The sequence below is a fragment of the Phoca vitulina genome, unplaced genomic scaffold (assembly GCF_004348235.1).
Source record: "Phoca vitulina isolate PV1807 unplaced genomic scaffold, GSC_HSeal_1.0 scaffold6, whole genome shotgun sequence".
Classification (NCBI taxonomy): Eukaryota; Metazoa; Chordata; class Mammalia; order Carnivora; family Phocidae; genus Phoca; species Phoca vitulina.
The window spans coordinates 55,689,735-55,701,930 of NW_022589709.1; the positions used below are offsets into that span (position 1 = coordinate 55,689,735).

Here is a 12,196-nt window from a genome sequence, read left to right on the forward strand (position 1 = left end):
GGGACGCCTGGGTGGCTCAGTCAGTTATGCGTCTGCCTTCGGCTCAGGTCATGATCCCAGGGTCCTGGGACTGAATCCCTCATCGGGCTCCTTGCTCAGCGGGGAGCCTGCTTCTCCCTCTGCCTGCCTCTGTCTCTCTCTCTGACAAATAAATAAATAAAATCTTTGAAAAAAAAAATGACAGCTGTTTTACAAGAATATTAATATACGTAACACTACTGAACTGTACACTTAAAAATGGCTAAGATGGTATAGTTGATAATACCGTATAACTACTTGAAAGCTGCTGAGTAGATCTTAAATATTCTCACCACAAAAAAGAAATGGTAATTACATGAAGTGATGGAGGTGTTGTGTAATACTATAGCGGTGATCATTCTGCAATACGTAAGTATATCAAATCAATGTCCTCTACACCTTCAACTTACTAAACTTAAATGATATTATGTGTCAAGTGTATCTTCATAACGTCAGAAAATAAATGGTTAAGATAGTAAATTTTGATGTTTTTTACCACAATAAACATACTATTAAATTAAAAATTGACAACAGGACAAAAGTAGAGTTGGACTGTTGATGACTAATGTACCTAGACGCCAGGAAACAGTTTCTTGATAGTAGACACAATTTATAGCACTAAGCCAAGCAAAGGGAAATTTACTTCAATGTGAAAGAGAAAGCTAGGTTTAATAATAGAGAAAGGTTAGGGATTTTTAAAATCAGTATTTCCTGCCTTTTCTAGAATGATAGGCCTGACAAATGTAAACAAATATTTTAATTCTAAAAAGTGAAATAATATGTTTCTAACTCCAAGTGTGGCTTTCTAAAATTACAATGTAAGATTCAAATTAATCAGTTCTTAAGAGACTTACCTTGTTAGCTTCCATTGTCACTATTCGATTAAGAAATTTCATCATAATTGTTGGTGCCACAGGGTTAAAACTGTTAAAAGTTTTATAAAGAAAGATAGTGTTTAGATGATCAACTTATAAATATAACATGTATGTGAGCATTACGAGCAGAAATTTCGTTCTTACCTAATGTTTGCTATAGCACACTCTTCCTGAATTTCTTTGGGAAACAGTAACCTTTGATTATTATCTCCACTGAGACTGTCAGAAATTATAAATATTAGAGGACATCGACCAGTGTGCACATATTTCCTAGAATAGAGTATAGCAATGTTGAAATATAAGCTATTGCCCTTTTATTCAAAGTTTGAGAAAACTTCACTGAAACTCACCTGAGAATTTCATGTAAAGTATGAGAATTTCGATAAAACTGGTTAGGTAAATCCTATTGAAAAATGATAAATATTATTGTTTTATTATTGTATAAATTTATACAAGATTCATATTTACCATATTAGGGAAAAAACGTTACCTATTCAATGTATTGCAACTAAAACTTTTACAGAAATTAAGGAAAACGTGAAAAAGTACATGTCCAAACAATAAAATCTATCTATGGGAAACCCAATTTTCAATCAAATTTCTTATGATCATTACTAGTCACAGTATTTTCACTAAGACATAATTTTCCAAATTATTTCTTTTGCTTTTCTATACTGAAGGCATTAAAATTTTAAATTTCATTAACCTATAGCTACTCTATTCAAGTTTACTGAAAAAGACCTGAGGTTTCTGCTATCACCGAGCTTTTACATTACATTTTATCACTATTAATACTATGGAGAGAGTTAATGGCACTATCAATAAGATATATCTTGCAATTATTTACTCAATAGTTACACCAGGATCTCAAAATTTGTCCATACTTCAACCAGAATTATCCTCTTATCAGTTCTTAGATCATCTCCAAGCATTTGTAGTTTGTTATACTTTGTTGCTCTTAGTAGAAACTCTTTAAAAACTGCTATCTGAGACTGGTAGGGAAATACATGGAAGCTGGATTCTGAAAGAAAACATATTTAACACTTTTACTTTCAACATGTTATGTATATATCAAAATTACACATACATATATAACACACACATACACGTTACTGAATATATTTGCATATACCTGAAGGAGCTTACAACATTGTAGATTTTTCTATTTAGGCAAAACTGTACAAATTTTTTTTTTCAAGATTTTATTTATTTACTTATTAGAGAGCGAGCGAGAGAGAAACAGCATGAGAGGGGAGAGGGTCAGAGGGAGAAGCAAGCTCCCCGCTGAGCCAGCAGCCCCGTGTGGGACTCGATCCCAGGACTCCGGGATCACGACCCAAGCCGAAGGCAGTCGCTTAACCAACTGAGCCACCCAGGTGCCCAAAAACTGCACAAATTTAAAATAGGATATTCATTTCAAAAGATAAGAGTCATCATGGACCACAGTGAATTTTCTGTAACAATGAATGTTAATATGGAATTAACTGACTTTAGAACACAGCTGTCAATGTAATAGTCACACAACTGGTAAAAACATTTATATCTTTTTTTTTTTTTTTAAAGATTTTATTTATTTGACAGAGAGAGACAGCAAGAGAGGGAACACAAGCAGGGGGAGTGGGAGAGGGAGAAGCAGGCTTCCTGCCGAGCAGGGAGCCGGATGCAGGGCTCGATCCCAGGACCCTGGGATCAAGACCTGAGCAGAAGGCAGACGCTTAACGACTGAGCCACCCAGGTGCCCCAAACATTTATATCTTTGCCTCTACAATGAAAATACTCCAAATGAGTGTGTTGATGATGAATCAATTAGTCAGACTTAATCCTCAAAGAATCCCATTCTCCTCTACTAGAAGCAAGCTTCCCCTCTTCTCCTGAAAATACTTGTCTGAAACTGGGAAGTATGAAAGAAAATGGTCTCATATAGTTTAATCTGATTGCTACTCTCATTTTGTGAAGCTTTTGATAGTGGGCAGATGCCAATCTAGCATAGGGGTGACAACATATATTTTCTCACAAAAACATATACCCAAAAGGATCTTAGGCATCTCAAGAATATAGATGGGGAATTCATTTCAAACCTCCTTTATTTTTATTTTTATTTTTTTTAAAGATTTTATTTATTTGACAGAGCGAGATACACAGTGAGAGAGAGAACACAGCAGGGGGAGTGGGAGAGGGAGAAGCAGGCCTCCTGCAGAGCAGGAAGCCCGATGCGGGGCTCGATCCCAGGACCCCGGGATCATGACCTGAGCCGAAGGCAGACGCTTAACGACTGAGCCACCCAGGCGCCACCCATTTCAAACCTCCTTTAAACATACATAGACTTTTCCCACTATTTCCACTACCTTCATAGCAAATCTTACCAGGATTAAGTATCTCCTTGAAATCATCTTTTTGGAAGTCTGGTAAAATTGGATTAATCCACTCTTGTACTTGAATACCATGCTCCTTTGATAGTATTTTTATAGTTGTTGTTTTTCCACATCCAGGAGGACCTGTTATTAATAAAATAGATCCACCCTAAAACCAAATACAAACATTAATCAAAAATCAAAATCACTGGAATGCTAAAATATTATGTTTGAATTTTCTTTCAAATATAAATTACTTCTATAAATATTTATTGAATATCTGGTATAAGCTGATTAAATTTTACACTGATGTTAGCTGGATTATACCATCTTTAGATAAAAGAGGATAATCTTATTTCCTAAACTTTAAGCATAACTTCTGATAGTTCTTCAATTCTTGCATTATGTCCCTCCCAAGGACTACTTAGTAGTCAAATTAAAACAACTAAACTTCAGCTAGATTAAGGAAGTAATGTCTGAAACAAGTATTTTTAGAGGTTACCTGAACTCAAAATTCAATCTTAATACAGACCTCTTTGGATTATATGCTTTAATATTAAACAAGTATAATATTCTTATGGGAAGATGTTAGTTAGGGTATCAGAATCTTTAAGAAATGTCTAATAAGAAACATATTTTCCAGAGACAGAACTCCAAAGAGAGACTAGAGGTTGCAGGTCACAATAATTATCTCCTCGTATAATAAATCTGATAAAAAAGTTAAAGCTTAATAAAAAAGTTAAAGCTAAAAAAAAGTATCAGGGGAAGACGATTTCCTACATTCCCTGGTGGGCTATAATCCTTGCTCAACTGTTTACCTTTACTAATATATAAGGGCCTTCTACGTGGCCCCAGAAGACAACCAGTCTCACTTTTTAAAATGTATGAGTGCATGAGTCATAGTGGTATCAGCCATGACTTTAATGATTCAATAATACATATTAAATATGGTGTCTCTGAACAAAAACAAATAGAAAACAAGGTTATATACTGATGAGTTGACGTAAATGTGACTAGAGGAAGACCGTTTTGCAGGAATCTAACTCCTTATTTCTCTTAGGAACTATGACTCATTATTTGCTTATTGTTTCTAGTAACTTTACAGGACATACCTAATGTAAATAATGAGAACTGACTACTTCCAAGTAGATTACTTTTAAAAAAAGAAAAGGAAGATCAAGCATGGGCACCCATGTATGTTTCTTATACAACAGAATCAAGTGTCTTGTTTTTTGACACAGTGAGTAGAGCTACATAGCAAAAGTTTTGCTTCCAATAAGAGAAGTGGGAGATAGTCTATCAGAACACTAAAACATGAAGACTTCTGTTAATATTCCCATCATTTACATTATAATAGTTTTCTTTTTTTTAAATTGAAGTATAAATGGCATATGGCATCCTAATAGTTTCATATGTACATACTTTTTCGATTCGATATTTTTATGTCATAAAATTATTATAAGTCTAGTTATCATCTGTCACCATACAAAGTTACTGCAATATTACTGACCATATCCCCTATGCTGTACATTTCCATCACACTATAACAGTTTTACCATATTTTGAAGATGTTGCCCTGAAAAATTAAAGTCAGTGTATATTTTAAGTACTTACGATAAATTTAAGAAAAAATAATTTTAGCTTGCCCATAGAAAAATCTACAAGTTATCAAATTTTTTTTTTAAAGATTTTATTTATTTGAGAGAGTGAGACACAGTGAGAGAGGGAACACAAGCAGGGGGAGTGGGAGAGGGAGAAGCAGGCTTCCCGCCGAGCAGGGAGCCTGATGCGGGGCTCGATCCCAGGACCCTGGGACCATGACCTGAGCCGAAGGCAGACGCTTAACGACTGAGCCACCCAGGCACCCCTCAAAAATATTTTTGAATAAAAATGTCTTATAATTACTGTTATCATTGAACTTTTGTATAATAAAGAATATTATGATTGGTGAGAATCTAACTTCTTAGAGGGAAGAAGGTTTTATTTTCTTAAAGATTTTATCTATTTGTCCAAGAGAGAGGAGAGAGTGCGCACAAGCAAGGGGAGCAGCAGGAAGAGGGAGAAGCCGACTCCCCGCTGAGCGAGAAGCCTGATGCGGGACTCAATCCCAGGAACGCTGATCCCACAACCCCTAACCAACTGAGCCGTCCAGGCGTCCCAATAAATAAAATCTTTTTTTTTTTTTTTTTTTTAAAGATTTTATTTATTTATTTGACAGAGAGATACAGCAAGAGAGGGAACACAAGCAGGGGCAGTGGGAGAGGGAGAAGCAGGCTTCCCGCGGAGCAGGGAGCCCGATGCAGGGCTCGATCCCAGGACCCTGGGATCATGACCTGAGCCGAAGGCAGACGCTTAACGACTGAGCCACCCAGGCGCCCCCCAATAAATAAAATCTTAAAAAAAAAAAAAAATCACCATTTCACAATTTTAACAAAATAACTGATTCAGGCAAGGACTGAAAATGGACACTAAAGCACTTATGTGAAAGACTGCTGGGGAACTGGACATTTAACATTGTGAAATTATCTCTATGCCCATAGATTATGTTGCAGTTGCAAGGGAAAATTTCTGACTATTATTGGGGCGCCTGGGTGGCAGTCAGTTAAGTGTCTGCCTTCGGCTGAGGTCATGATCCTAGGGTCCTGGGATTAAGCCCCTAGTTGGTGGGTTCCCTACTCAGCAGGGAGTTTGCTTCTCCCTCTCTCTGCCCCCAACTCATGCTCTCTAATAAATGAATAGAATCTTAAAAGATTTTTGACTATTATTTCCTTAACTTAGTGATCAAACGTAACATGAAAGACAGCAGAAGAACCAAACATATTTTCTGATATGGTGTAATATAAAACATACACCATGACCTAGAAAGTTTTTTTTTTTTTAAAGATTTTATTTATTTATTTGAGAGAGAGACACACAGCAAGAGAGGGAACACAAGCAGGGGGAGTGGGAGAGGGAGAAGCAGGCTTCCTGCAGAGCAGGGAGCCCGACGCGGGGCTCTATCCCAGGACACTGGGATCATGACCTGAGGCAAAGGCAGATGCTTAACAACTGAGCCACCCAGGCGCCCCTGACCTAAAAAGTATTCTTACAAAAATGTTGAACTTGAGTCTAATCAAACCCTTGATTCAAATTTCCAGGCCACAGGAAATGCAAGGTAGAAGAACAAGTTAGTCATCACGAAGAGGAAACAACGTGACAAATCCAGAATGTGAGAGTTCTACACGTCACCTGGCCTGGCCTCTTCAGTAAGTCAATGTCTTAGAGAAAAAAAGAGGGTAAAAGAGAACCATTCTAGATTTTAATAGACCTAAGAGGTGTAAGAATCAAATGCAACATGTAGTCCTTTATTAGATCCTGGTTGTAACAAATCCACCATAAATGACATTTTGCAGACAAACAGAGAAATGTGAATATGAAACGAGCATTAGATAAAATTAAGGAATTAATTTTGTGGGGCGCCTGGGTAGCTCAGTCGTTAAGCATCTGCCTTCGGCTCAGGTCATGATCCCAGGGTCCTGGGATCGAGCCCTGCATCGGGCTCCCTGCTCCACAGGAAGCCTGCTTCTCCCTCTCCCACTCCCCCTGCTTGTGTTCCCTCTCTTGCTGTGTCTCTCTCTGTCAAATAAATAAATAAAATCTTTAAAAAAAAAAAAAGGAATTAATTTTTTTAGACAGAATAATGGTATATATAGTTAATTAGGAAAAATGCTTTATTTAAAAAAAAAGAGGCATACTGATGTTTCCAGAAGTCTGACTAAAATGTCACATATTCATAATTGAATATTTAAGAGTGAAAATGATGGTTATATAATAGGCATAAGAGTATTCATTTATTATTCTACTTTCCTTTATGTTTGGAGAATCTCAAAATAAAGTTTAAAAAGAGAAAGAATATTCTAGCTTGGAGGCTAAAAGTAATTACAGAAGTAGGAAGTGAAACACAAAACATCTGCCTTAAAATGAATGATGACTGTTTTAGGCTGTATTTAGTACAAAAACTAATATGTAATTTGCCTGCTTGCTTCAGGGTGAGATAATCTGATGTGCTAAATATACTAGAACCCTAACTGGTTTATTACGCTTTATGATGATGATGAGACATAAATGGGGAAAAGATGTACAAGTAAAGGAGAAAACTCAAAACCTCTGAGTCTTTTAGTGAAGTTTGTAGTAGTAAATCAGAGACTTTTTTATTGTAGGTGATCTGGACTTAACAGAGTCATCATAAAAGTTTAACTTCTGGGTGCCTGGGTGGCTCAGTCAATTAAACATGTGACTTCGGCTCAGGTCATGATCCCAGAGTCCTGGGATCAATCCCCACATAGGCTCCCTGCTCCGTGGGGAGGCTGCTTCTCCCTCTCCCTCTGCCTGCCGCTCCCCCTGCTTGTGAGTACTTTCTCTTTCTCTGTCAAATAAATAAATAAATCTTTTTAAAAGTTTAACTTCTTACAACCAACTGTAAATCAGAGAAACATTTGATGTTACATATTTTAAAACACATTTCTTATTGAATTACCTGTTTTGGTTGCCCTTCTAAGACTTTAGCTTTTAACCAGGTTTCAACTTCTTCAATTTTCTTTTTATGCACAGCAAGTTCATGCTAAAAATTTCAAGTTTAAAATAAAACATTTTAACTCAAGAATTTTTGGTATAGCAGCACACATTAATCTAAATTAAGCATTTTTAATGAAAAAACTAGCAAACAACATGATACAAGAATTAAAAAGTCTTCGCTATTGCACTTCATTTTTTATATTGAAAAATTCCGTTCTTAAAACTGACACCATTGTATGAGAATTTGGGGCAGGTTTGGAATTACATAGTTTTTTAAAATCCTGAAACACATTTTGGGAAGGGAATAAATAGGGAGAGATATTACACTTAAGAAAAAAATAAAATTCTATATTGGGATTAAATTAAATCTATGACAAATAACCAATGGTACAATTTCAGAATAACTTGAGAAATGCTGAGTCATGGAACATAAAAAAACTAGGAATTACTGTTTTTTTTGAATTCATTCAGAAAAATATTTTATGAGTAATAATCTGAAAATATACATTCCTCTCCTTCCGGAAGTTAAATTATGTGCACCTGTTTGCATCCTTTTTAATACCTGAGTTTCTGGCTTGTATTTATCCACCCATGGTTCATTTTCAGACAGATACTCTTTTGAATTTTCTAGACCATAAATCTTTTCTGAGGAAGATGGCTTTTCTCTTTTTCTAGCTAGAAATCTGCTACTTTCTAATCTGGAAGGCACATTTTTCCTTCTGTGACTTGAGTTATTCACACCTAATGATGTGGCAGTAATAGAGATGCCTGTAGTCTCTGAAAAATCATCAAACGATGGGTCTACCCAGTCTGTTACCTGAAAAAAAAAGAAATCATGTAAATATTACATTATCTACATCTGTTCCCCATATAAGTAAATTACTCTACAAAAAATATATATATATTCACATATCTGCAACATTTTAAATCAAAACCTCACAAATTAGTTCTTTAAATAAAGCTGGCACTATATGTATTATTTACTTCATAGTAGGTACATATGCATACTTGTCCACTTGACCAGGGTAATGACAAATGCCATATAAAGGAATATAGAATACAAACTTAATTCTTTTTACTAATTATAATCTTCCTAGTACAGAATAGGCTGATTCTTCTTAAGCTCATTTGTAGGTCTGAAACAAAAATATTAAAATTATGTGTCAAAAAAGAAGCAAAACAAAGATAAAATCTTATTTTAACCATATATAACCATAAGAAGAGTAAACCTTCTGCCTTGACCAGGTTAATACATTCACAAACTAAGAACCATTGCATATATCCAAATAATCCCTATCAGCTTTAGGACTCTGAGAAGATAGAGCCTAATAATCCTGATGCTACGAATAATTTGTAATTATGACTTGATTTTATTTCTCTTCAGCCCACTAAAGCAAATAGTACTTTCATAAAAGGGAGGCAGGCTTTCCAGGGAGGATGATTTGTTTCCCAGATTTGTCTAAGAAAACAGAACTGGGATAATAGAGTAGCAAAATCAGTGAGTTCTACTTCATGTTCTTCTGGTCTACAGAAACGGCTGATCTCTCCACATTTCCCTTCATCGTTACCCTTTCTTTAGAATCCTTTGTAAGGATACACAGAGAAAGATGATGAATTAAGCAGTTTGAACCTAAAAATACTTGGAAGTATTAAAAAGGTTTTTTTAGTAACTAAAATTTTTAAGATGAATTTTCTTAATATTCCTACAGTATAAATCTAGAAAAACCTAGCTTAGTACGTGACTTTTGAATTCCTTGGCTAGCTAGTAAGGTGGAACCAAAATTATATTTTCCTTGAAGAATACTCAGCCATAGTTGTGAACCATTTATTAGACAATGCTAAGGAAAAGCAAGTTGGGGAGTAGAACTATTTCAGGAATCAAAGTCACACTTCACTCCCCCTTTAAAGACAGAAGATAGGAATATTATCAGTGAGTGAAGAAATGAAGACCTATGGAAAAAACTTTCAGTCATAGCCAAATAAGTCATTTCCTCTTCTTCAAAAGACTGTCTATAGTACTACAATTTTGGCTCTTTGCTTCTAATTTTAAGAGTTTAGGGGGACCTGGTTGGCTCAGTCCGTTAAGCATCTGCCTTCGGCTCAGGTTGTGATCCCAGGGTCCTGGGATTGAGCCCCACCTCCGGCTCCCTGCTCAGCGGCGAGCCTACTTCTCCCTCTCTCTCTGCTCCTCCCCTCAGCTCCTGCTTGCTCTCTCTCTCTCTTTCTCAAATAAATAAGTAAAATATAAAAAAACAAACAAGGGGGGCACCTGGGTGGCTCTCAGTTGAGCTCCGACTCTTGGTTTTGGCTCAGGTTGTGATCTCAGGGTCATGAGACTGAGCCCCGAGTTGGCTCCATGCTCAGCACAGAGCCTGTTTAAGACTCCCTCTCCTTCTGCCCCCCCCCTCCAGCTTGCATAGGCTCTCTCTCTCAAAATAAAAAAAATAAAAAAAATAAATCTCTAAAAAAAAAGAGAATATGTAAAAATACCATGTTATAGTAAAACTTTTGATAGCAAATCTGATCTTGCCATTCTGATCTGTAAGTTACTTATACATTTTATAGTTTTATTTCTTACATAAATGTGGACTCCTATTTACTGGGAAAAAGAGAAACAGCAAAGTTTAATAATTTACTTAAGATCAGAGAAAAATAAGACCCACCAGTAGGAAAGTAACAACCCAGCAAATGAGCATGATACACACTGACCCCCATCCTACTCTACCACTAGCCTTGCTGAGAACTGGCACACGAAAACATATGATTTTTAAGAGGCAGGGCTTGTGGTTAAGCTTTATTTTTATTCATCTTTTAAAGATTTTATTTATTTATTTATTTGAAAGAGAGAGAGAGAGACAGTGAGGAGAGGGACAGAGTGGGAGGGAGAGAAAGGGAGAGAATCCCAAACAGACACCGCACTGAATGCGGAATCTGCCACAGAGCTCAATCCCATAACCCTGAGATCATGACCTGAGCCAAAACCAAGAGTCAGATGCTCATCAACTGAACCACTGGCACCCCTTATTGTTACACTTTAACGCTAACTATGACTCATATGTTTCTCTTTCTTCTATTGATCTTTCATTCCAGTTTTCAGCCTTTCTTTGTGACTGGAATTGCAAACACCTTTTTAAAAATTAAGGTTGTGCTTTTAGTCATTTCACGACTTATTATTACAATTTTTAGATCACCAATTACAACAGATACTGGACATTGTTACTTTGATGGCAATAACAAGTCATTAAGAACATACACAAAAATTATCATTCTTTTTTGGGCAATTATTACATGGCCATTTTAGTGTATCATACCTTTGTGGAAGATACCTTTGGTCTAAGAAAAGTTTTTGACATTATAAACTTTAATAGTTCCCATCCGTAGTATACAACCTGTAGTACATTAAAGTATAATTCACCTAAGGAAACAAAAGAAAAAAATGTCAAATTAGGAAAAACTATAAAATAGATGTAATATAAACTGATATAATCCACAGTATGATAAAGGCTCAAGAACTAATGAGATGATATAGTAAACATAAAGAAGTCAAAATGCTAAAATAAAGTTTACTTTTAATCACTGTAACTGTGTCAATCCACATGTGGTGGTATAACAGTCTTTCACACGGACTCAATAACGTATTAGAGAAAACAGAAAAAAACACCTATCCGACATTCTGTCAGTAAGAAAATCAGACAATTCTATTTGTGCAGCTTTTATGCTGAAAGTTAAAATTTCCCTCATTTTAAATCACAGTTCCAGGGTTTTTTCCCGCAAAATTTCAAAAAAACTCACCATGTAACAAATTCAGACTTTCACTTACTTTGGAAAAAGACTTTAAATCTAACTGTATATTTCTTTGTAACTCTTTTCCTTACTTGAACATATTAGGAAATTTGGGGGCAACACTGTTTTCCGACTTCAATAATTCTCCAATGTTTACATAAACTAGTGAATTCACCAGTTTGAAGTGAGCTCGAAGCAATGCTTTTTAAGGTCCGCAAACTTGTAAACTGGAAGGTGTATTGGACTTTAAGGTTTGGATGCACATACGGTATATAACGTGCAAAAGCCTCCATACACGAAAAAATAAATTGTACACAGACACACAAACTGTTCACATTAAATATATTTTTGCTTTGGAGATTCAAAGAGATACATGGGTGGAAAAAACACTTATTGACTAAATATAGTTGGCAGGTCGAAATAAAAGACGCAGACTGTTTTTACGGTTAGGACTGCAGTCGCTCTTTAGAAACAAGACTGACAATTACCTCCTTTAAAAAAGAAGATAACTGTCCCGGATGATGTCAGGTTCCTGAAATGAGACGTCAGAGGTAGAAAAGACCTTCAAGAATACTTCTAGCCTACCCACCACCCGCCCTCACACACTGCACCGGG

General features: G+C 36.0%; 1 protein-coding gene across 3 annotated transcripts in view; it reads right to left on the reverse strand.

Moving 5' to 3' along the window:
- The window catches only part of RAD17 (RAD17 checkpoint clamp loader component), a 33,163-nt gene that overhangs the window by 20,649 nt on the left and 318 nt on the right, over positions 1 to 12,196 (reverse strand). For 2 of the 3 annotated variants that reach the window (XM_032404263.1, XM_032404265.1), the window contains exons 2-9: positions 11,110 to 11,213; positions 8,361 to 8,615; positions 7,761 to 7,844; positions 3,257 to 3,413; positions 1,778 to 1,914; positions 1,244 to 1,296; positions 1,038 to 1,163; positions 873 to 942 (exon numbers count right to left, since the gene is read on the reverse strand). In XM_032404263.1, coding sequence (XP_032260154.1) covers positions 873 to 942; positions 1,038 to 1,163; positions 1,244 to 1,296; positions 1,778 to 1,914; positions 3,257 to 3,413; positions 7,761 to 7,844; positions 8,361 to 8,615; positions 11,110 to 11,213 — 986 coding nt within the window. Of the gene's footprint in view, positions 1 to 872; positions 943 to 1,037; positions 1,164 to 1,243; positions 1,297 to 1,777; positions 1,915 to 3,256; positions 3,414 to 7,760; positions 7,845 to 8,360; positions 8,616 to 11,109; positions 11,214 to 12,069; positions 12,114 to 12,196 lie in introns of all 3 variants that reach the window. The other variant, XM_032404264.1, reaches the window with a different exon arrangement.